This window comes from Phyllostomus hastatus, unplaced genomic scaffold (assembly GCF_019186645.2).
Source record: "Phyllostomus hastatus isolate PE091 unplaced genomic scaffold, TTU_PhHast_1.1 phas_contig_17, whole genome shotgun sequence".
Lineage (NCBI taxonomy): Eukaryota > Metazoa > Chordata > Mammalia > Chiroptera > Phyllostomidae > Phyllostomus > Phyllostomus hastatus.
In genome coordinates this window covers 23,744,840-23,768,833 of record NW_025333664.1, presented here as the reverse complement: position 1 = coordinate 23,768,833, position 23,994 = coordinate 23,744,840, and the positions used below count along the sequence as shown (strand labels likewise).

Genomic DNA, 23,994 nt, shown 5'->3' with positions numbered 1-23,994 from the left:
CTGTTTCATTGATCTATTTGTCTTTTTTAAAAAAAAATTATTTATTTACTTTTAGACAGAGGGGAAGGGAGGGAGCAAAGAGGGAGAGAAACAGCAATGTGTGAGAGATACATTGATTGGTTGCCTCTTGCACATCCCCCTCCGGGGACCTGGCCTGCAACCCAGGCAGGTGCCCTGACTGGGAATCAAACTGGCAACCCTTTGGTTCACAGGCTGGCACTCAATCCACTGAACCACACCAGCCAGCGCTGTTCTTCTTCTTTATCAAAGTTAGTTTGGCTATTCTAGGCTCTTTAAATTCCTATATAAGTTTTAAAATTAGCTTGTTAATTTCTGCAAAAATTCTGAGATTTTGATTTTATTGTATTGATGGGGAAAATGGACATCTTAACACTATTATGTCATCCAACCCATGAGTAAAATATATCTGCCCATTTGCTTAGGTCTTCTTTAATTTCCCTCAGCAATATTTTGTAGCTTTCAGTACACAGGTTTCTTATATCTTTTGCCAGATTTACCCTTAAGTGCTCATATTTTTATTGTACATTATATTATGTAAAATTTTCTATTTCTGATCATTCATTGCTAGTACAGAAAAATACAGCTGGTATTTGTATACTGACCTTGTATCATAACCATGGCCATGGACACATATTAATTACTTTGTTAAATTTGCTTATTAGTTCTAATAACTTTATAGATTCCATTGGATTCTCTATCTAGGCAATTCTGTTGTCTGTAATTAAAGACAGTTTTACTTCTTGCTTTCCATTCTGTTGGCTTTTTATTTATAGTTCTTGCCCTATTACACTAGCTAGGACATCCAGTACAGTGTTGAATAGAAATGATAAGAACAGACATACTTGTCTTTTTTCTGATCTTGGGGGGAAAAGTATTCAGTTTTTCATCATTAAGTGTGAGATTAACTGTAGGTTTTTTCATAGGTGCCCTCTATAACTTTGAGAAAGTTTCCTTCTATTCCTAGTTTGCTGAGAGATTTTTAAAAAAATTACTTCACCTCAGATGGGACTCAAATCCACAGTCCCTGGTTTAGGAGGCCAGCGCCACATCCATTAGGCCATTGGAGCTTCACAAGAGATTTTTTTTTAAAAGCAAGAATAGATGTTGGATTTTGTCAAATGCTTTTTCTGCATCAATCGAAATGCTCATCTGTTTTTTAAAACTTTTTAGTTTGATAATATGTTGAATCATATTAATTGCTTTTTTTCAATGTTAAATCAACCTTGCATTCGTGGCTTTAAAAAGGAAAGAGGTATTGCAGTTTGACGGTGATGAAGATGGCATTTCCTGCTCTCAGAAATCACCGGAGCAAAAGTGAAAACGAGACACAGAAATGTAAATGCCATATCTGATGACCAGAAGAGAGCAGAAATTCCAAACAATAAATTGAATAGGCTGAAAAAAGCGCTGTTACTGCTTCTCAGTACAAATCACTTTGGAAATTATGGGGCAGTATTTACTAAAGTTAAACATTTACCTACTCTGTGGTCCAACAATTTCACTTCAAGGGAAGTGAGTGCATCTGTCTACCAAGAGACTTCTACAAAAATATTCATAACCCTGGTTGGTGTGGTTCAGTGGGGTGGGTGTTGTCCTGCAGGCCAAGGGGTTGTAGGTTCAATTCCTGGACCAGACACATGCCCTGGTTACAGGCCAAGTGCCAGTTGGGGGCATGTGAGAGGTGGCAGCTAGATGTTTCTCACACACATCAATGTTTCTCTTTCTCTCTTTCTCCCTCCATTCTCCTCTCTCTGAAAATAAATAAATAAAATCTTTTAAAAATATTCGCTGAAGATTTATTCATAGTAGCCAAAACTTGGAGGCAAACCAAATGTCCACAAACAGGAGAGTGGATAAATTGTTGTCTTCCCATACAAAGGGACAGTACACTCTAAAAATAAAGGAAAGCAAACTACTGATCGATGCAACAACGTGGATAAATCTCACAGATAGAGCCTTGAAAGAAACCAGACACTACAGCACATTTTGCATGATCTTGTTCTGTACAATGCCAAGAATAGGCTAATCTATGGTGACAGAAGTCAGAATAGTGGTTACCTTTTGGGGGAGGTATTGATTGGAAAAGAGTATAATGGAACTTTCTGGAATGGTGGAAAAGTTGTATATCTTGATGTGAGTGGTAGTTGCATGTACACATACACACACACAAATATGTAAAAATCCATTGAGCTATACCCTTAAGACTTGTGTATTTTACTTATATGTAAAATGTGTGTGAATCATATGTAAATTAAAAGGGAACCAGGGTGGGTTTTTATAGGAATGGTTTAATATCAAGAGACACCCCAAAATGTAATTCACCATATAAACACAACAAAGCAGAATAACCAAATAGTCCTTGTAGTAGATGTTGAAGAAATAATTTTATCATTCAACATCCATGCATGGTCAAAAAGTTAGCAAACTAGGAATGGGAGGGAAGTTCCTTAATGGATAAAGGTTAACTACCAAAATTCTACAGTAAGCTGTGTACTCTCTAATGGTGCAACCTCAGAAGCAGTTCCTTTTAAATCGGGTTCAAGACAAAGGTGCCTACGAGCAGCAATTCCACATGTCTGGGAACCCCAGCTTGCCCAGGCAGAGGACGAACACAGGAAGGGGCCCTATCCTGAGAGACTTCTGGCTTTTATTTTATTTTTAAATACCACTTACTAGAGAGAAACCACAATTCAGGGTTTGTTTGTTTTTTAGTTTTTTAAAAGATCTTATTTATTTATTTTTAGACAGAGGGGAAGGGAGGGAGAAAAAGGGAGAGAAACATCAATGTGCAGTTGCATCTCCAGTGCCGATACCCAGGCATGTGCCCCCACCAGGAATCAAACCAATGACCCTGTGGTTTGCAGGGTGGTGCTCAGTCCACTGAGCCACACCAGCCAGGGCAAGACTTCTGGTTTTTAGATCCATGTGGTATCCTTCAGTTCAGAGGGCTTTACAACTTTCTTTCACGTTACAAATATTTTTGCAAGTATTCAGTACACATATCTGCTTCAAAAATTGTAGTTTGGTAAGCCACTTGAAGACACAGGCCAGAAAATATGGTAAAAGCAACAGATCTTAAATCAAGTTCTTTTATTTTTAAAATGGAAAATATTTGAAATGTAAGAAGGCAGTATAAAGGACAAAATATCCAAAACATAAATGAAAGTATTTGCTCAGCAGGAAAAAATGAAAACTCATCCAAAGCTGGGCTCCCAGACCCTGACAGAACCTCACAGAAGAGGCTTTATTCCAGGAGGAACTGGGAGATAGAATGGGGCTGCGCCAGGAGTTAGAGACACAGTGAAGCCTGAGGAACTCAGCGCTCTGTGCCTGTGGGTGGGGGTCCCGGACTGAAGATTTGGGGTGGAGGAGTCAACGAAGCTGCCACTGTGATGACAATTGGCCCAAGGTGACCCTTCCAACCCCGGAAATCTTCACTCGCCTGTCTTGTGAAATAATGGTAAATCTCGCCTGTGCTCCCTTCCCACACCCCTGCAAAACCCATTTCTTCGCTGCTAGAGCCGATCTCCGCCAGAGGGCGCACCTTGCACCGTCGATCGCCGGGTCTGCACGCTGCGATTCCGGGGCTATTTTCTCGGATGGCTAGCACCTTCCCTGTGTGGGCTCCCACAGTCCGCCGATCCCCGACTAGGTCTTTGTCCGCCCCTCTCTGCCCCCACGGTCAATGCTCTCACCTCGCAGCCCTCCAGCTGTCGCCCTGGCCCGTCTCTCGCGCCCAAGACCCGCGCATTTGAGCCTGGGGGATTGCCCCGTTGTGCCCCATACTTCGCACCTGCTCCTGGAGCGACCTCCGGCGCATCACAACCCGCCTCTCGCTATTATCCGGTCCTCTGTCTCCTCTGAGGCCACGGACTGCTGGGTGAACTGCTGGGTGAGGACAGCTGCTCCCCTAACCCCCCAAGCCAGGGCATAGAGAGCCTCCTCCTTCCTGGGACCCCTGTCCTTCCCTCAGGAAGGCCACTGACAACTCTTAGGTGGTGCCCCAACCTGATGAGAGCCCTCGACACACACCGGAAGGCTTGGCTGTTCCTTGCTATATATGTGTTTGCAGCAGTGACCCCCTTTTGTTTTTTAAAGATTTTATATAAGAAGAGAAGCGGGGGGAGATCAATGTGTGGTGGCCTCTCCAGGGCCCCCTACTGGGGACCTGGGCCACAACCCAGGCATGTGCCCTGACTGCGAATCGAACCAGTGACCCTGAGCCAGCCAGGGCCTCTCTGTTTTCAAAGACGCAAGGCCCTTGATTGCTGACGCCTTCTCAGCTTCTTCTTAATTCCTCACCTGATCTGATTATTTTTCTGGCCAGGTCATCCGGGTTACTGGATCCCCACCCCCACCCCAATCCCAGTCAGAGCAGGCTGTGGTGGGGTGGGGAAGGACAGGCAAAGATAGTGACTCAGTCACTGAGGCCAATGGAACAGCTCTCCCTTCTTGGACCAAACCGGAAAGGCTTAGGCGGCCTTCATTCCAGCGTGTTCGTTTTCCCCAGGCTTGCATTTTTTTTAAGACTTTTAACTTTTAACTCTAAAGGGATGACTTGGCCTACGTTTAAGGAATTTCAGGAATTACGTTCATGATACCATTTCTCTTTAGTCTCTGCAAGGTCCCTCACTGTAATCTCTTTTATCTGAATACTCCACTCCCCTTTGCCTGCACCCTAGAGCTAGCCATTCAATTATTTCCTTTGTTTTTATGTGTTCTTGCCACCCCTTCCAAGTGTGTTTTGCTGTCATGCATTTTAAATTTGCATGAAAAGAATTGCAGTATTTCTCATTTACTGTTTCACTCAGAGCTAGGAGTTCAAGATCAATCTGTGTAGCTCCAGCCCCTTCTAACTGCTGCCTCCTGTGTATGGTGCTCATCTCCTGCCACCACCAACAGTGCAATCATCGGTGTCAAACTAATGGCACTGTGCAGCGCTTCTCAGTGTGTACATGTATCACCTGGGAACCTTGTTAAAAGGCAGGCTCTGATTCTGAAGGCCTGGAGTGGGGCTGAGACTCTCTACTTCCAACCAGCTCCCAGGTGAGACCTGTACTGCTGGTCCTGGGACCAGGTCCTTAGGGGCCTCTGTGAGAATTCATTTTGTGTGGCTGGGTTACCAAGTATGTGTTGATCTAATTTAGTAGGTACTGCCCATCTGCAACACCCTACCCCGTACCAGCAGAGCGGGAGAGTGGAAGGAACATACAGGGTGGGGCAAAAGTAGGTTTACAGTTGTGGGTATGTGAGACAGAGTTTATTCTTGTAGTATTCACTATTGTATTGTTTGCCTTATGAACAAACCTACTTTTGCCCCACCCTGTATTTATGTGGGGAAGGGAAGAAGGCCTTCTGGTAGTTCCTGTCCACATCCTGTCCCCTTAGGGCAAACTCATTTTCAGGGGGTATGGGGGCAGGGCACATCAGCCTCACAGTTGCCTTCAAAGGGAGGAATGTAATTTCTGGACTGTATAAATGTAACTACTCCTTAACAGTTAAGCAAGAGCTTGGTGCTGCCGCTGGGTAGAAACAAGGAGCCCGGCTGGATAAAACAGAGTGGAGGACCGGATTCGGCCCGAGGGCCTTGTGTTTGCCACCTTTGCCTTAGGGCCAAAACCTCCACTTTCCCTTAACTGGAATGACCCAAGGCTCCAAAGTAACATCGCTGACCAGCAATACAGGGCTAGGTCTGTGGTGGGCCCCAACCAGCATCCAGGCTTTAGCTCTGACAGTTTTAAGAACAGGCACGGAGTCTGCAGTTAGGTAGTGTTCCTCTATCGCTTTCCCTTTAGTAGCCTGTTAGGTAGACTAGGACTCAAACAACCCGGCCTCACCACTGCCAATAGCTTTCCTGAACCTGACTTCCCATCTCTAGAATGGGATAGTAACAGAATAGCTACAGTGTGTGGAGTGAGGAGTCAGTCTGGGAACTTCTCCCACATGCCAGAAGCCCCACAGGCGCCCTGACACAGGTGTCTTTACCTTTGTTTTACCGATGAGGAAAACGAAGTTCAGGAAGGCTTAGCAATTTCCACCAAGGCCATGGAGATAGGAAGTGACAATGTCGGGACTGAAACCCAGCCTCAGCAAATACATCAGAGCCCATGCATTATCGCCTCCAGGTCCTGCCTTGCCATTGCTTCCAGACCATGTTTCAGGGAGAATCACAAGGAAATGGGAAGGAAGGACTGTGCCTGGGGTTTTAGGCATGGATGCTGAAGGCATCTAACCAGTGGCATGCTGGGTTATGAAACTCTACAGCAAATGAGTTTTGGCAAAAATGAACCCAGGTTGTAGGGGGCTGGTCCTCAGGGCTTCAGTATTTAGGCAAGAGAGAGGGACTTCGGGTCTAGGGCTCAGGAGCAGGGCTTTCAGGGTTAGATGTACAGGAGGTTCAAGGTTGGGGAGGAATTGGGGAGGGTCAGGAATTGGGTGAGGGTTAGGAGTGGGGTAGGGGTCAGGTGGTTGGGTCTTAGCTGTAGGTAAAGCTGTCAATCATGTGCCTCCCTTGGGAATAGCTGATTCCTCACTGTTGTGTTTGGAGGGTCAGCAGCTGTGCAAACAGCCAGCACCCTAGGCGTCAGAAACGCCACCTCTCACAAGGGATTCACAGTCTTCCTGGTGCTGTGAGTAGCTTGCTGGGTGCATTTTGGAAACCGCGGGCCATGCTTTTTCCACTCACATAGCTGTGCAAGCATTGCCGGGCACTAAGCCTCAGTCCCAAGCATTTCACAATCAGAAGAGTTTGACATCTGCATATTTTGAGACTGTATGACACACAAACATTTTTACATCTTGTCCACACCCATCCATCCTCTGTTTACCACTATAGTTTTAATCCGTTACAGAGTATTTCTCCGAAGGCCTAGGGAAGCTTCCTGCTCTTTCTGTGGCCTTTGGCCTCAAAAGACCTGTTGAGCCTAAGAGTTCGATATAATACCTAATTGTTTCCTGGACTTTACAAAGTACTTCACATACTAGGAATGCCTTTGACTCAACTCCATGGCAGGGTCAGGACCCACTTAGCACAGGCTCAAAAGAATGAGTTGGCCAAGGCCACACAATGTATAGGTGGGTTAAATGGGACTTGATTGTTTTTCTAGAACAGACCTCAGGAGACTTAGAGTGGGTACTCTCTGGGGGCCCCACTGCCCTATCCAGCCCATTTCCCAGACTTGGGGGTGTGGACTGAGGCAGGAACTAGGGTGTGTAGGGAGTGGGGGAAATGCCTGGGTGGGAAGGTCTGGGAAGTGAAACCACATGGGACTTGTGGCCAGCCCTCTTCTAGCTAGATTTCTGTTGGTGGACCCTTCCTAGAGCATGGGCAGGAGGGGGGTTGGTGGGAGGAATGGCAAGTCCGGGGGTACCCAGGCAGGAGTTCTCAATGAGTCTGAAGCTGAGAGAGCTGCAAGAAAAAGATGCTACCAGTTGCTCAGGGGGCTCTAGTGGTGTCACCACACCCCCATGGGAGTTCTAGGTCATCTGGCCAAGTTCCGCTCTTACCTAAGCCTTCTGCCCTATCCCCTCTCCTTAAAGCCCCTGACCCCCCATACCAAGTACCTGCAGCATCAGCTTGAGGGAGGTTCCCAGAGTTCGGGCCAACCTACCCTGCCAGTTCCAGCAACATCACTCATGACACAACCAGTGCTAGGGACTGGAGGTCTGGGTCTGCTGAGGCAGGAAGGCTCTGGTCTCACTGCCCTCCCTCTCCCCTGGGGCCTGAGGCCCTAGGCCAGGGCTCAACAGACACAGGCAGCGAGATGGGGTTGCCCTTCTATTAGTCCAAGTCCTGACCGTGGCCTTGGTGAGACATGGAGGCGAGGAGGCCCACGAGGCTCAGCAGCGTAGAGAACAGCAGCAGGAAGGAGATGGCGAAGAGCAGGGCTGGGAGGGCACTGAGCACCAGCAGCAGGATGGCGGGCAGTAGATGGCGCCACGCTGCAGCCACCACAGACCACAGGGAGCTCAGCAGGTGGGAGCCGGTAGTGAAGAGTGCGTGGCACAGTGTCAGTGCCAGCAGCAGGTAGAGGATCCCCTCCAGACCCCAGAGCACACGCCTAAGTGGCTGCCGCCAGCTCGATGTGGTCCACCACTGGATCCAGCTCTGGGGCACGTGGTACATGGACCAGCGCACCCAGCCCTGCCGTGTGACCCAGGCCGACCAAGGCATGGCCGGCTGTGGCCCCTCACCGGCTCCGATGGCATCTGTCTCCACTCGAGGCTGCTGCATCACAGATGGTGCACCTGGGGAGAGGGCTAGTCCAGCTGCAGGAGCAGCCCTGGAGATGCCTGGGACCTCGGGGGGGGGGGGCGGTGTGCAGGGGTCAGGAGGGCACCAGTGTGGGTAGGGTGGGGCTTTGAGCTGGGGTCTGGATCTTACCTCTGGGCAAATGTCCCTAAGTCATGTTGCTTCCTACAACACCCAGGAGGCCTGGCAGCCAGAGTCGAGCCCCTCTTTCACTCTCCCCCACCCCCTCCCCAGAGGAGTCCCATTGTGACCCGGACTGGGGTGGGGTCCAGCTAAGAAAGGAGCCACTGCATGGTGTGAGCCTCAGCTGAGCCTCTCTCCATGGACCCTTCAGGCTGGCAGGGGAGCCTGGGGAGCCTGGGAGCCTATACGTGTAGTTTCTCATGCTTTCTTGTGGAAAGCCCTCTTGGATCCCTGTCCCTTCCCTACTGGCTGATGAGTCCCATTCCACTTTCTTGCAGGTTTCTCTCTCTGGGCCTTCATTCTGTAGAACCACAGAGGAGACCTGAATGGCCAGCCTCAACCTGCGTGTTCTGAGATGGCTATCGCATCATGCCCTGGGCTCCTTGTCCTTTATCTAACCTTCTAACATTGTCTAGAATCAGACCCAGGTATCCACTGTCCATATTGTGGGGCCAGAGGTCCAATGAGGTTTAGGCTGGAGACAAATGTGTACCATCCCACCTGCCCAGCCCAGGAGGGAGGAAAGGAAACCTGGAGATGAACCTTGATCAATGTATTTCTGGAGGGCAGTCAGGCCCAAGGATGGATACAGAAAGCCAGGCCAAGCAGTGTCAAAGGCACACCTTGGGCTCCCAGGAGCAGCTGCAGGCCCAGAAGCAACAGCAGCAGAGCCTCCTGGAGGCTAAGTTGTCCTGTAACAGCCGCTGTCTGCAGGAATAGAGCCTCCTGCTGTCTTGGACCCTCTCCAGCCCCCTGATTTTGGCCCCCTGCAAGAAGTGTGTGCTGTGGTCTCATGGGACCTGCGGGCCTGTAGAGAGAGAGGATAGCAGCTGGGTTTCAGGAGGCTGACCACTTGCTTGCTTGCCTGAACCTGCCCACCTGCCAGGCTGCTGCCCATTTACCTGTGGAGCAGGTCGAAGGCCAGGAAGCTGACCAGTAACAGCAGCAGCAGCAAGGCTGGGCCAGCCATGGAAAAGACTGCCCGAATCGTCAGCAATAGTGCCCCCAGCCCTAGGACACTGTCCAGGAGCTGGGCTGGGCTAGGGCCCCAGGAGGACACACATGGACCGGCTGAACTATCCAACCCCTCCCCAGCACCCAGGCCCCTGGGAGGGACAGGGATAGGATAAGCATGGGCTTCAGGCCTAGGTAAGCAGAGCTGGGTCATGGAGGGAGGTGGAGGTAACAGGTAGGGGCTGTGCTGGGAGGAAGTACTGGGGGTGGGAGTGTGGGAGAGGATGGCAGACACTCAAGGATGAGCTCGGGGAGTGGGGAACTGGGTTCCTTGGGGATCTCCCCCTCCCCACTCACCCACCCACCAAACCCACCTCACCTCCTCCCACTGCGGTCAGCCATTCTGAGACTGGGTGGCAAGGCATTGTGACCTCTTGCCATGTGGGGCTCTAAGGTAGGGAGGGGCTGCTGCTGGTTCTGGCCTCATAAGCAACTGGCGGCTCAGGTGGGCCTTAGCCAGAGGTTAGCTATTTCTGACAACTAAGACTCACCCTCTTGCCTCTGCTGGTTCTCTGCCCTAAGGCCCTCCCATGGGGATGAGTTGCCAAGGAGGCATTCTAACCCCATCACCGCATAGGTGGCTGACCAAGGGAGGAGAGGCTGCCTCCCCTTTCCTGCAGGTGCTCAGAGCTGTCCAGGGATGCATCATCCAATTGGCCTGTCCAATGCTCTTTCCCTGAGAGTAGGGTGACGCCTGTGGGCCCTTGCAGGAGATTTTTCAGGACTGCAGCCCTGGAATGCAGAGATAGACTCCACCACAAAGCAACATGAGGCTTTCTGGGGCTGGACTCCCACGTGACCTGCTATATGGGAATGGGCAAGAGGCAGCTGTTGAAGCATTTTAAGGTCTATGGTTTGTACGAGGTGTTTGAGATACTGGGATTCCGGAAATGGCATAGAGGTCTACAGCATAGTAACCCCCAAACTGGAGGTTAGAGTTAATCTCTGAGAATGAAATTAAAGAAAATGAATATGATTGGTCACCTAGGAAAGAAACCTATCCTCACTGGTAATCTGTAATTGGGTGATGGCTCCAACACATCCCAATTCAGTGACTTGAGAGGTAAGAATGGAAATGACGTAAGAATGGAAATGGGTCATAACTGAAAGAACTTAATCCTTGTCCACATGTCATACTTTGAAGGAAAACTCCATCCCATGATGGAGTGAGGGGAACATGGCCATACAGCCCCTAGGAGAGGAGGAGACAGGTAGAGAATCAGGCTGCATATCTGCCTCCAGTGGACTCTATCCAATCACTCCAGCTTGGTGGCCTTGACATCTTTGGTGGCTATGGGCTCAACAGTCCATGGAGCCAATGTCACCAGCCTTCGAGACGATTTATTGATTGCCCTTGCTCTGGCTCTTCCCGGAGCAACAAAGCAATGCCTGCAAAATTTCAAGGGAAAATGATTTTCAACCTAGAAACATGTAACTGTTCAAATGACAAGTGTGAAGGCAAAATAAAGACACTTTAAACCATACAAAGTCTCAAACATTTGATTTTGCATATGCTTTTCCTTAGAAAGTTACTGGAGGATGTGCGTCAGAAAAACAAGGAATTAAACTAAGAAGGAGGATAATATGGGGCTTAAGAAATTAGGCTAAACACAGGCAGCTGTGCTCTCAGGTGAAAAAGCAAGCAACTCAGCCTGGCATCAAAAGACAGATGTTCCATGTGGGATGTCTCCAGAAAATGAAATTAATTATCTGTTTTTAGACATATTCAAAGTAAATGTTCAGTTCTGTTGGAAGCCTTGGGATTTAATGCACAATTGGCACCTGGAAAATCAAGCAAATGATACAATAAAGCTATTACTAGCTCCAGGGAACACAAAAAGTTGAACAGTAATGTTTACATGGTCATAGTATAAGCTCTGCACATTGACTCCAGTGATTTGGATCTTTTGGGACAATGGGAGGAGGGCAAGTGTATGTTTGTGTCTTTGGGTGTGCATGGGTGGGAGGGTGGTAAGAAAGCGAAATTCTTCATTTCATGGCAGGTAACACCTCAACATAGAAAAATCAAGAAAGAGCAGTAGAAACATAGAGGTAAATACAAGGAAAAATAACAAGAATTTAAAGTAGGTGACTTGAGAATACAGAAGCATAGAAAAGTCTTCTATTACAAGCCTTGATGTGAGTTACCTCTAAAACTATATTCTGTAGTATTTTGATAAAACTGATTTAAGTTTAAAAAAAGCAAATCAATATAGGGTCATATAGGGGAGATTGGGAATAGACCCTCCCAGGATGAATGAAATACTAATTTCCTAATGTTATGTGGATGTACTCTTGTGGCTTGAGATAGTATTTCCAGGGACAGTGTCAAACACCACCAAACTCAGGAAGTTGTGAATCTTATGCATTTTAAGTGCAGGTGTTCTAAACCTCCATCTAGCGCTACTCAACCTTTAATATCACATGACTCTCCTGGGGTTAAGTCCTTTGGGAACCTTGTTAAAATGCAGGTTCTGATTCAGTAGGTCTGGGGCATGGATTCTGCATTTCTAACAAGCTCCCAGGGGATGCTGATGATGTTGGTCCTTGGCCACACTTTGAGGAGCAAGGCTGATGTACAGAAGAGAGACAGCTGGGGGAGGTGGTGGTGAGGGGAGAATGGGTGCATGGGAAGGTGCCTCCCTGTGCATCTAGGTACTGTGGGAGTCCCCATAGTGCTCACCTGCACCATAGGGGGAGCACCTAACAGACAGTGAATTCTGCCTCGGCACGCAGCACAGATCAGGAGGCACAGGTAAGCAGCAGATTTCACCGCTTTTCTGTCCATACAGCCACACACATAGCCTCCTTTCTTAATTTTGTTTTGTTCCATCTATGTATGTGAGAGCAAGAGGACTGCGTTAAGCTGTTTTCTCCATCTTTAATTCATCTGGTTAGTGTTAGAGCCCCTGGAACCACGTATTATCTCACTTCATCATCACAGTAATCCTGGGAGGAAAATATCATCACTCCCATTTTATAGATGAGGAAGCTGAAGCTCAAAGAGGTGAAATTTCTATCCAAGGACACCTAAACTGATAAATAGCAGAAACCAGATATGGAATTAAGCCACTGTGGCTCCAAGGTCATTTATCCTGCCAGCCCATCCTGGACACCAAAATGCCTTTAGGCAGGTGTTCCCCCTCAGTCTAGCTCAGTTGTGCTTTGCAAGGTAGCCTGGCCCTTGTGAGGCTACGAAAGATCCTCTTCCTGGCTACTGGGGCTAGAGATCTGGCTGTGCAAGTACTTGGGAGTGAACCTGTTGTCGCATTCTGGGAGCTGCTACCTCTAGAACCTGCTTCCAGGCTTGATGGCTTTGCAGCCCAGGTACCCAGTGGCAAGGGCCAAAGGCAGTAGCCTGGCTGGCAGTACAGAGGGGTGTGAGGCGATGAGGAAATTATGAAGAGGCATAAGAAGAGGGATAAGAAGGTGCTGAGGGGCTCAGGGGGCTTAGATGGTGTAAAGGGGCCCTAAACATTTGCCCTAAACATAGGGCAAAGAGACAAGGGGTACAAAGGGGTATGAAGACAGATGGGGGTACACGGACTCAAAAGGTACGACTGTCCTGCAAACCCCAGCCCCGAAGGGAATGGCGGGAGGTGGCTCACATGCCCTACCCTGTCAGTCCCTTGAACAGGTCTCCCCATTCATGGACTGACACCTCCTTACCCATAAAACCTGGTACTGTTGGGAAGAGTCAACTTCCCTCCAGCTCTGCTTGGTCCCCTCTAACCTTGAATAATATATTATACACATACTTTTTGATCACTGACTAGGGATCAGGCACCAGGTACTTTTTTAGGCCCTGAGGCACAGCTGTGAATATTTGGGTACAAAGGACTCTTTTGGAGGGTTGCTTACCTCCTGCTGCAAGGGAGGAGGGACCCAACCATGAACATATCCTAAATAAAACATGATAATCTCATTGGTGTTAAGAGCCTTGAAGACAACTTAATGAAACAGGGTGAGAGGATAGAGTGTGTGTAGAGGATGGATGAGCATTTCATCAGAATGTTCAGGGAAGGCCCTTGGAAGCAGGTGACATTCAAAGGTAAAATGAATGATGAGGATGCAAATCTGAATGATGAGGTGAGCCAGTGCAAAGGCCCTGAGGCTGGATGGGGCTGGTGCATTGGAGGAACAGCTAGAATACCTGTGTGGCTGGGCGGATGTGAGCCAGGGGGGGAGCATGGGGAGATGAGGTGGGGAAGGTGTGAGTGGAGAACCTTGTCAAGAAGGACCTTGCAGGTGAGCCCTGTAGAGACTTGAGGCAGGAGGAACTTGAGAAGATTTGGCTGCTGTGTGGGGACTGTCTTGGAGGGGGTAGGAATCTCAGGAAGCTGAGATGTCCTGGCCCCATATACCCCTTTCTCCCCCCGCCCCCCAATCCTCTGCAAAACTTGGATGGGTGAGTGCCAGAGACAGGGAAGTGGCCAGACTGGGCTTTGTTCAGACCTGCATCTTGCTCTATGGGAGTCTGTCCTTGCTTTCCACCCCTTACCACCACCCCACTGAAACCTTGGCCTGCAGTACCGTCCTTCTGCCCCTGACCCAGCCAGTGCTTCAGGGAGCCTTGGCCTTGGTGTAGCTACCTTGAGTTTTTCTAAGTGCCCCTCTAGTGCCTGGGACCTTGGCAGTGCTGTCAGGCAGGGGTTCCAAGACCAGACAACACCTGTGCGGAGTCCTGTCCCGGTTACTCCCTTTTGGGCTCTGTACCCACAGCTCGTGGGGTGGACCAGATGCCTGAGGAGCTCCAGGACTCACCTTTATGAGGTCATCCTGGCCTCTGGCGGCCTCAGTTCCAAGACCCCAGGGCGGTATTTCTTTGCAGAGATCCTTCAAGATAGAGCTTCCAGAAGGGTGCCAAAATGCTGACTTTGGATGATTCAAACTGTTTATATAGATAGTGTCCCAGTAAAAAAAAAAAACAAAAAAACAAAATTGCTCAGAACCCTGCGTCCTTCAGAGGATTCCCAGCCACCTCTGGGCAGCGCTTCTCACCTGGGGATGGCAGTATCTCTCTGAGGACTCCTTGCAAGGGCAAAGCATCGGCCAGAGGCGCACAGTGGACGCATTTCCTTCCTTCTGGGGAGGCGACCCTAGCGTGAGAGAGTCAAGGGGTCTCCGAGGGGAAATGAGCAGAGTCCCGCACTCTGGAATCCCAGGACAGGGTAGTCCCGCGGACACACAGCCGGGACTGCGGGCCGGAGAGTAGAATGAGGACGGGGCGGCTGGGAAGCGGAAGGGCAAAACACCCAACGAGCCTCAGCCCATCCACTCCGGCCCCAGCCCTCTGGATATCGGCTCGGCTTCTCTCCTAGGATTATATAACACCAGAACGTGGCAGCTGGGTGAGCAAAGGAGGAGGGGATGGGAGGGAGGGGAGAGGAGGGAAGGGGAGGTCGGAGGTGCGGGGTGGTTGGCGCTGCTGGGACGCACCGCCTCTGACTGTCCATCAGAAGGACTCCTGGAGGGCCAGCCCTCCTCCCATCCCCCAACCTCCATCTCAGCTTCCCCTTACTCTAGTTTCTGTCCCACCCCCAAGCAGGCGGCCTCTGGCTGGGATGGATTTCCCACTTGGGTTGTAGTTTCCTCCCCCAGAGTTCCCAGCTTTGCTGCCTTGACTATGCCTGTAGCTGCCCTGAGGTTCAGTTTATCAGTTTGTAAAATGAGGCTGGATCGAGAGGCCACGTGTAAAGCGCCTGGCATGGTACACGGCACAAGGTGCCCACTATGGGACCAGCGCCTCACAGTGAAATCGAGGGTGCCAGGGGCTTTGCGGAGGGAGGCTGGGGAGGGTGGGGCATGGTCTGTGAGGGCGGAGACCTCCGGACGCCCGTCGGGGGTCCGCCCCGCTCTTTCCTCCCGGCCCTCCCTCTGCCTCCTCTTCGGGGTCCTCGGCCAGTGAGCAGGCTGTGGGCGGGTCGGAGGCTGGAGGGGGCGTGAGGCGGCGGCAGGAAGGGGCGGGGGGCTCCGGAGCTGCGGGCAGGAAAACACCAACCCACCGACCGCCGAGGCCCAGTGCCTCCGCACCTCTGGGCTTCACCATGTGGGGCCTCCTGCTCGCCTTGGCCACCTTCGCGCCTGCCGTCGGTCAGGGTCTGGGAGCGCCCGGCACCTCCCTGCTGGGCCTTGCGCCGCGCGCCAGCACCGAGGCCCCGATCTTTACCTCGGTCCTGCCCAGCCGTCCCGCACAGCCGCCCGCGGGGAAGAAGAACGGTGAGCGTCTCCCGCAGGACCCACCTCTCCTACTGGTGGTTGCCCCATAACCCGTCTCCTGCGTGGCGACCCTTCCCCAGCACACACACACGCACACAGTTTCCGACCGGTGCAGTGGATGCTGACTCAGCAGCCTAGTTCCGGGCAGACCAAGTCAGCAGTCTTGGGACGCTAGCCAGTAGGATGCTGCCTCTTGCAACCCCAAACCTTCCTTTTTCCCAGATGAGGACACTGAGACCACAGTCAGGAGGAGGGGAGAAAGAGATGCAGACAAAGACACTGACAGTGAAAGGTTCAGAGCAAGACTATGTAGGAGAGGGTTTGAGGGCAGGCGCTGGAAGGAAGGAACAAGATAGGGACGGAGAGTACTCCGCTGAGGCCCTCTGGAGGGAGGGGGCTCTGCCTACGCAGGGGCAGAGGCAGGCTGCCTAACTTCCAGATGTGGGAGCAGAGAGGAGGAAGGAAGGGGATGGCAGTCCAGGAGGGCTTCGCAGAGGTGGCGAGTGGATGTTGGGTCCTTGATCACAAAGGGTGAGTGTCTCTGAATCAGGAATTGCTGAAAAGCAGGGCAGCCAAGAAGGAAACTGAATGTGCAAAGGCACAGGGGCACCAGACATAAAAATGTACAGTGTTCTGGAAGTACCTGTGGGGCTTGAGTGGGTGGGTGGGGGACTAGCGGCACCTGCCCTGTGCAAGGCCCTGTGTTGAGGGGCCAGCAGGACACAGGCCCAGCCCTGGGAGGCCTGAGCACCTAGGCAGACATGGTTTTGAGGACAGGATGTCTCAGCCCAGAGGGCACATGAAATGAGGGAGATAGCACGGGCTATTGGAGACTGAGTCTGGAGTTAAGGAGGGCTCCACAGAGGGCATCTGAGATGTGAAGGAATAATGGGAATTAGGCAATAGAGTCAGAGGTGGTGGTGGGTGGTATGATGGGGAGGGGGCAGCAGTGCAAAGGTGTGGAGGCAAAGAACCCAACTCAGCTCTGGAGTGACCTCACAGTTCCCGGAAGCTGGGTGTAGCTCTCCACTGGACGGGGTGAGAGGAGGCTGGCCAAGCGTGTAGTCACATCAGGAAGGAGAAGGAGCCAAGAAGTGGCTGGGGAGGCAGGTTGGGGTCAGACTGGGCAAGCCTCGAAGTCCATGCTCAGGTCCTCACATACTTGTGGTGGGGCCCGCCGTGGGCTCGCAGGCCTGCTTGGGATGGCAGACCTCCCCATCCGGAGTTTCATGCCATTCCCCCTCCCCCGGTGCTGTCCTTCCTGGTCCCCAGGGACCTCGAAACAGCATGTCCAGATTCGACTCATCAAGAAGAAAAAGGTCATTTTGAAGAAGCGAAAGAAGCTAACTAGCCCCAGGCCCTCGGTGACTTCCAGGCCCCCAGTGACTTCTAGGACTCCAGTGACTTCCAGGCCTCCGGTGACGAATAGCCCTGCAGGGACCCTTGACTGCCCCAAGGAGCAAGAACCAGGTATTACCCTTCTGGGGACCCTGCCTGGATTTGCAGCCCCTGGGGCATGTGTGTACGCTTGACCTCACAAACACAGGAGCACCCCCAGTGGGGCCAGCGTAGACTCAGCTTCCCACCTGCTCTGGCCATCTCTCTCTTGGTCTGTGTCACACTGTTCTACCCCTGCCCCCAGGCTGTCCACCTTTGGGCCTGGAGTCCCTGCGAGTTTCAGATAACCAGCTTGAGGCATCCAGCAGTCAGTCCTTTGGCCTCGGGCCCCACCGAGGACGGCTCAACATCCAGGTCAGCACCCTGGCTCAGAGCGAGGCAATCCCTAGAACCTTGCTTCCTGCTGCCCCCCACAATTCTGGCCCACCCTGCTCTGCCTACCTGGGCCTCACTGCAACCTCCTGTGCCCACAGTCAGGCCTGGAGGACGGAGATCTGTACGATGGGGCCTGGTGCGCCGAGCAGCAGGACGCGGAGCCTTGGCTGCAGGTGGATGCTGGGCACCCCATCCGCTTCTCAGGCGTCATCACTCAGGGCAGGAACTCTATCTGGAGGTGAGGCAGGCTGGCCCCAGGAAGACTCAGGAGGGCTGGGCTGGGAGTCCTGAGGGCTACCTAGGGTCTCTCCCCACCTCTCCTGCCAGGTACGACTGGGTCACTTCGTACAAGGTCCAATTCAGCAATGACAGTCGGACCTGGTGGGGAAGTAGGAACCGCAGCAGTGGGATGGACGCGGTGCGTAGTGCCATAGTGGTTCGGGCCCTTTATGCTGGGAGTTGGGCACCCAGCCAACATCGGGGTGCTGGACTGGCTCGGGGCTCCTCTGAGGAAAAGGAACAGATGCCTACTTGAGCATTCCAGGAGAAGAGGGGTGTTGTCAGGATGGGTGGTGCCGAGCAGGCAGCCTCAGGAGGCAGGCTGCCTGGAACACGCCGGCATTCTCCCCAAATACTCTTCCATGGGGTGGGCGCCACTTCATGCCACAGCTTTCTGCTGGAACACCCGTGCAGCAATGGGTCTCAGGTCCTTGCATCGCCTCTCACCTCCCCATGTCATGGACCCCTTTATACACCTGGTTACAGTGTGGGGTCCTGGCTGGTTTTCGGATTGGCTGCTCCTGAGTCCTATGTCCATATTGGTCTGAGCTGTGAGCCAGCCGAAAAGCATGGCTGCTGAGGGCTGCTCTTCGGCGGGAGCTGTGGGCCAGGGTCCGTGTTTGACACCAGGTGCAAGTCTCCGGCCGAGTCCGCCAGGGTGGGCTGGATGGGGAGTTTGGAGGCCTGAGCTCCTTTCCTGGGTCTTGGGCCAGGTTGCTGAGGTTTTGGCAGCCCCACCAAAGGACTTGACACTCCCAGGTATTTCCTGCCAATTCGGACTCAGAGACACCAGTGCTGAACCTGCTGCCTGAGCCCCAGGTGGCCCGCTACATTCGCCTGCTGCCCCAGACCTGGCTCCAAGGAGGTGCATCTTGCCTCCGGGCAGAGATCCTGGCCTGCCCGGTCTCAGGTGGGCAGTTGGACAAGGGCTGGGTGGGCAGGGTGCAGCCTTCACTGTGAGCTCACCCTTGACCATGAACTCACCCTACACCAGATCCGGCACCGGCATTCTCCAACCCTCTGGACTTTCGGCATCATAATTATAAGGCCATGAGGAAGGTCAGACATAACGCCTGTGACCCAAGAGGGAGGAGCTGCCCATCCCAGGTCCCCTTCTCACCAGAGCATGACCTGCAATGACTGCCCTCATGTCCCCTCTCCCACCCTCGCTGTCTCACCCTCCTTTCCTCGTTATGGCACTTTCCCTGTCTGAGCCTTTCTTCATGTCTTCTGCTGCTCCCCTCTGGTACTATGCCATGGTGTCCCCACCTGTGTGGGCCACCACTGGCTTTAGTAAGTCCTTCCATGGCCACATGGGGTCTGACCCTCCCACAACACGGCTCCACTCCTCCCCTCCCCAGCTGATGAAGCAGGTGAACGAGCAGTGCCCCAACATCACCCGCATCTACAGCATCGGCAAGAGCTACCAGGGTCTGAAGCTGTATGTGATGGAAATGTCGGACCATCCTGGGGAGCATGAGCTGGGTACGGGCAGGGGGGATGGGAGAGGTAGGCACAGGGAAGGGCCGTGGGCGCGAGCCAGCCATGACCCCGGTGTGTTCCCAGGAGAGCCTGAGGTGCGATACGTGGCCGGCATGCACGGGAATGAGGCCCTGGGGCGTGAGTTGCTCCTGCTCCTGATGCAGTTCCTGTGCCATGAGTTCCTGCGAGGGGACCCACGGGTGACCCGGCTGCTCACGGAGACACGCATTCACCTGCTGCCCTCCATGAACCCTGACGGCTACGAGACGGCCTTCCGCCGGGTGAGCCGCCTGGCACGAGGGCCGCCCTGCTCCTCCTCTAGTGCCTGGAGCCTGCCCGGCTGACCAAGCCCCTTCTCTGGCAGGGTTCAGAGCTGGTGGGCTGGGCAGAGGGCCGCTGGAACAAGCAGACCATTGACCTTAACCATAATTTTGCTGACCTCAACTCACTGCTGTGGGAAGCAGAGGACGACGGGCTTGTACCCAACACTGTCCCCAACCACCATCTGCCACTGCCCACTTACTACACCCTGCCCAATGCCACTGTGAGTATTCGGGGGGCAGTGGCGGAGGAGCACCCTGGGGGCCCTTGTCTCCACTCCCACCTCCCCTGACCTGCCCCCGTCCAGGTGGCTCCTGAAACTCGGGCAGTGATCGACTGGATGGAACGGATCCCCTTTGTGCTGAGCGCCAACCTCCATGGGGGTGAGCTCGTGGTGTCCTACCCATTCGACATGACTCGGACCCCGTGGGCTGCCCGCGAGCTCACACCCACACCGGATGATGTCGTGTTTCGCTGGCTCAGCACTGTCTACGCTGGCAGCAACTGGGCCATGCAGGACCCGGACCGCCGACCCTGCCACAACCAGGACTTCTCCTTACACGGCAACATCATCAACGGGGCCGACTGGCACACGGTCCCTGGGAGTATGTGCTCAGGGGTGGAGTCAGCCCTGTCCCCTACCCCAGTCTGCTGTAATCTGCTATCACTGCTGTCACAGACAGCGCTGGTGTCACTTCCCGCCCGGGAGTGTCTCCCAGAGGAGGGTACCAGGAGGGCAGGCTCCCGTCCTGCCTGCTTGGGCTCCAGTGTCAGTGGTTCCCCTAGGCATGAACGACTTCAGCTACCTGCACACCAACTGCTTTGAGATCACTGTGGAACTGTCCTGTGACAAGTTCCCCCATGAGAACGAGCTGCCCCAGGAGTGGGAGAACAACAGAGAGGCCCTCCTCACCTACCTGGAACAGGTCGGACCCGAATCCCCACCCCTCGGCTGCCCCTGTGGCTCCTGACTGACCTGCTCTCCATTCGGGCTGCGGCTCCCACCATGGGGTCATCTAAGGTTCCACTGAGCATTCTGACTCACAAGGTGCCACGGGCCATAGATGGACTCAGAGGCTATGGGACAGGAAGCCCAGTTTATCAGCAGCGTAGCAGCAGACACTGCTAGCCAGTAAAAGTAGACCCTGCAGCACTCACAGCTGTGTTTCTGAGTCGCTCCAGGGCTGTCCTCAAGAGGGCTGTCCTCAGAAATGACTCACGATAGGCAAACGCCATGGTGTAGATGCGCCACACTCCACAGGAACTCATGTCCATTGCGATGACTCCATAAATATAGCTTCCAAGGGTTCCAAAGTGACAAGCCAGTAACAAGGGTCATTGAACTTGGGGAAGCCTTCCTACCAGGTATTTATAGTTCTCTCAGTCCTGATGCAGCTTATCAACAGGAGACACTGTAGCCGAGTATCGTCACCTGGGAACTTAGTAGACCTACCAGCTTTATCAAGTTTGCAGGGGAACAAAGCCAGAAAATGAACTGAAGGTCAAGGTCTCATGCAGAAGGGAAAGGGTTTGATAACCTTTCCCCACACAGGTGCGCCTGGGCATTGCAGGAATTGTGCGGGACAAGGACACGGAGCTTGGGATTGCTGACGCTGTCATTGCTGTGGATGGGATTAACCATGACGTAACAACTGGTGTGTGTGGCGGGCAGGGGAGGGTGGAGGTGCGGGAGGGCTTTAGGTTGGGCCAGAAGCTGAGGATCATTGGGCCCTGATCTTGCTCTTTACTCCTCTCAGCGAGGGGTGGGGATTACTGGCGCCTGCTGACCCCAGGGGACTACATGGTGACTGCCAGTGCTGAAGGTTACCACTCAGTGACACGGAGCTGCCGGGTCACCTTTGAAGAGGGCCCTGTCCCCTGCAATTTTCACCTCACCAAGACTCCCAAACAGAGACTGCGAGAGCTGCTGGCGGCTGGGGCTAAGGTGCCCCCAGACCTCCGGAGGCGGCTGGAGCGGCTAAGGGGACGTAAGGATTAACACCTTCGGCTGAAGAGCCCCAGAGCCTTGGGCAGGCTGGACCTGTCCAGAACTGAAGGAGGGGGACTAAGTGGGGAGGGAGGGAGAAGTGGGGGAAGAGGTGCTCAGGCTCATTAAAGCTACTTGGCACCGCAGCCAATCTTCCAGTGAACTCTGTCCCAGATCCTCTCCCTGGGCCGGGCCTCAGCTTCCCCTCCTCCCGGTTCGTAGATTCCATTCTGCACAGACTTGCATGCTCTCATCAGCTGACTTCTGGAGAGATACTGTGGAAAGACAACCCCACCTGCGTTCTTTTTTAGCTTAGGGCTCATTAGAGCTACTCATCAACATATCACGCAGTGCTGTCGAACATTCTGGAAGCACCTGCTCAGTGCCAAGTATGTAAGGTGACGAGGATAAACAGTGCCCACACCACTGGGGCTCCCAGTCAAGAGGGGACAGTTGAGGCCAGTGTGAGGTGTGCCGAGGTAGGGGCTGGTTGCTGTGGCAGCGCAGGCGGGAGTTACAGATGCATGAAATACAGCACTGCAGATCAACAGGGACTCAAATGGTCAAGGATGCAGTACAGGCGATGGTTCTAGGAGTTTAGATGGGAGATGGGCCAAGTGTGAGGGTACAGACAGGGACACCTCCAAGGAGGACATAACCAAAGATAGAAAAGCTGAGCATCTGGATTTCCTTCACCAGCCATTTTTGGAAAGAGTTGGTAAAAATGGCGGGATCTGGTTAGTTTCTTTCAGAATGTCACGCGTCAGTCTGGAAACGCTGAACACTGGATATCAAGATGTTGGAAGAGTTGGATGAGAAAAGGTGGAGGGAGAAGGGAATTTTACCTGGAACTCAGGAAGCTGGGGACACTGGTGGTTAAGTGTTGATGAGCCAGTGTTTGGCTGGTGCTGGTGCTCGAGCCCACGTGGGGCCACCCACGGCCACGGCAGTTGCCTGCCGTGGCTAGAGACAGAAACAGAATAATTTCCTCCGCCTTTCTAATCTCCAAACTGTAACGTCCACTGGCAACACATAACTGTAACCTAGCTTGCAAGGAAGCCATGAAATGTAGTCTCCAGGCTTCCTGCCCCCCTGCAACTCAGAGGAGAGCTTGCAAGGGCAGGAATGGGGCAAATATAAGAGGTAAAAAATGGTGCAAAGGCATCCATGTAACTTACTGTTACGTAAGCTCTGCCCAGTGCTGGGCTGTTGCACTGTTTCTGTTTCTTGGCATGTCTCTGCCCCTCAAAGTTTCAATCTGAGATCAGCACAAATGGACTTAGGGCCACATCTCCCTACTCCTTTTCTCCCCATCTCCAACTCCTCTTATAGCATCGATTTTTCTAAAAAAAGGATTTGTTTTTATTCATCAGAGTTTAATGTACATAGTGAAATGCACATAAGTGCATAGAATGAATGAAAAGACATGGCCTGAGTATATAGTACTGAAGATAATAAACTCACTTTATATAGAGAGATATAGGCACCTTGAAAGTAAGAATGAAAAATTTTTCATGCAGACAATAATGGCAAGCAGGAGTGGCTATCTTAATATCAAATAATGCTGACTTCAGGTCAAAGAATTACCAGAGACAGAAAGGGACATCGTTATATAATGATATAACTGAACACGCCCTGGTTTGTTCTCTGGGTAGCTTAGAATCAGCTAGTTCAGCATAATTGAAATAGCATGTGAACTCCCCCAGCTGATTTTCCAAGCTCTGGCTTTTCTCCACGTCTAACATGACATTCCCCTGGCCAGAAAGCTCCCTCTGTTACATAGTTGCCAAGAGGTTCCCAGGTCCTTCCTACTTTCCTGATAAGTATGTAAAGTAGAAAGAGAATGGGGCCCTTCTCATGGAGCTCTTTGAACAGTGAGGTCAGCCCTGCCTGGCCTAGCAACCCACCTTTAGGATAAAGGCCTCTGGGGCAATATATGCTCTTTCCCAACTCTTTGCCTGGACGTTTCCTCCAATAAACTCCAAATAATTGTGTCCATGCCATGTGTCATGAGAGCCGCTTGCCTTTGCATCCCACTTGTCATTTGTGACAAGATGAAGAATACTTCAGCATAATCTGGTAAAGCTGAACATACAACGACGTCCCTGTGTACAATGCATACTATAGAGAAGCTCTACACCTGGGCAAAGAGATTCATGTAAATAAATGCTTATAGCAGACTTCTTTATAACAGACCCAAATTGGAATCAGCCCGAATGACAGTCAAGAGTGGAATGTAGAATGACACACGGTACACTTACGCAATGGATTGTACACAGGAATGAAAACAATCACTAAACACACAACATGAATAATAACTCATGAAGACAATTTTGAGTGAAATAAGAAAAACAATAGAAAAATTGGTTTATATTGTTTGTGGATGTATGAGTAATAAAGGAAATCAAGAACATGATTATGATAAAATTTGGGATAGCAATTGATTCTGGGGGAGCCATGGGGA

At 51.9% G+C, this 23,994-nt stretch overlaps 3 protein-coding genes and 1 long non-coding RNA gene across 6 annotated transcripts; 1 reads left to right on the top strand and 3 right to left on the bottom strand.

The window, feature by feature from the left end:
- Nucleotides 1–7,801: 7,801 nt before the first annotated feature.
- On the bottom strand, nt 7,802–8,755 carry TMEM239 (transmembrane protein 239). Its single transcript, XM_045832612.1, has 2 exons — nt 8,702–8,755; nt 7,802–8,320 (listed from the first exon to the last, which is right to left on the bottom strand). The coding sequence occupies exons 1-2, from the start codon at nt 8,753–8,755 to the stop codon at nt 7,802–7,804; spliced, it is 573 nt and encodes a 190-aa protein (XP_045688568.1).
- Nucleotides 8,756–9,025: 270 nt separating this feature from the next.
- Nucleotides 9,026–10,248, bottom strand: CUNH20orf141 (chromosome unknown C20orf141 homolog). The gene is made up of 2 exons (XM_045833494.1): nt 9,358–10,248; nt 9,026–9,263 (listed from the first exon to the last, which is right to left on the bottom strand). Exons 1-2 carry the CDS (start codon nt 9,621–9,623, stop codon nt 9,026–9,028), a joined length of 504 nt encoding a protein of 167 aa, XP_045689450.1. The 5' UTR covers nt 9,624–10,248.
- A 318-nt stretch (nt 10,249–10,566) lies between these two features.
- Nucleotides 10,567–15,819, bottom strand: LOC123815342. 3 transcript variants are annotated; one of them, XR_006785062.1, is made up of 4 exons: nt 15,503–15,635; nt 14,471–14,568; nt 14,234–14,360; nt 10,567–10,858 (listed from the first exon to the last, which is right to left on the bottom strand). It is a non-coding gene; the product is annotated as an uncharacterized LOC123815342 (long non-coding RNA). The 3 variants fall into 3 exon arrangements; XR_006785063.1 differs by lacking the exons at nt 10,567–10,858; nt 15,503–15,635 and adding exons at nt 10,969–11,251; nt 15,713–15,819; XR_006785061.1 differs by lacking the exon at nt 10,567–10,858 and adding an exon at nt 10,969–11,251.
- Nucleotides 15,517–23,822, top strand: CPXM1 (carboxypeptidase X, M14 family member 1). Its single transcript, XM_045833630.1, has 14 exons — nt 15,517–15,688; nt 16,961–17,158; nt 17,331–17,440; nt 17,560–17,699; nt 17,789–17,879; nt 18,500–18,650; nt 18,735–18,799; nt 19,102–19,225; nt 19,307–19,503; nt 19,587–19,766; nt 19,851–20,148; nt 20,330–20,469; nt 21,096–21,198; nt 21,301–23,822. Exons 1-14 carry the CDS (start codon nt 15,517–15,519, stop codon nt 21,540–21,542), a joined length of 2,211 nt encoding a protein of 736 aa, XP_045689586.1. The 3' UTR covers nt 21,543–23,822.
- The last annotated feature ends 172 nt before the right edge of the window (nt 23,823–23,994 follow it).

Bases quoted from the DNA above. Each gene is read 5' to 3' on its own strand.
- CPXM1 (XM_045833630.1), top strand. From the start codon at position 15,517: ATGTGGGGCCTCCTGCTCGCCTTGGCCACCTTCGCGCCTGCCGTCGGT. The intron at 17,441-17,559 runs GTCAGCACCCTG...CTGTGCCCACAG, and splicing joins GAGGACGGCTCAACATCCAG to TCAGGCCTGGAGGACGGAGA. The intron at 21,199-21,300 runs GTGTGTGTGGCG...TACTCCTCTCAG, and splicing joins TAACCATGACGTAACAACTG to CGAGGGGTGGGGATTACTGG.
- TMEM239 (XM_045832612.1), bottom strand. From the start codon at position 8,755: ATGAAGGCCCAGAGAGAGAAACCTGCAAGAAAGTGGAATGGGACTCAT. The intron at 8,321-8,701 runs GTAGGGAAGGGA...CCCCCCCCCGAG, and splicing joins GGAATGGGACTCATCAGCCA to GTCCCAGGCATCTCCAGGGC.
- CUNH20orf141 (XM_045833494.1), bottom strand. From the start codon at position 9,623: ATGACCCAGCTCTGCTTACCTAGGCCTGAAGCCCATGCTTATCCTATC. The intron at 9,264-9,357 runs GTAAATGGGCAG...CTCTCTCTACAG, and splicing joins GCCTTCGACCTGCTCCACAG to GCCCGCAGGTCCCATGAGAC.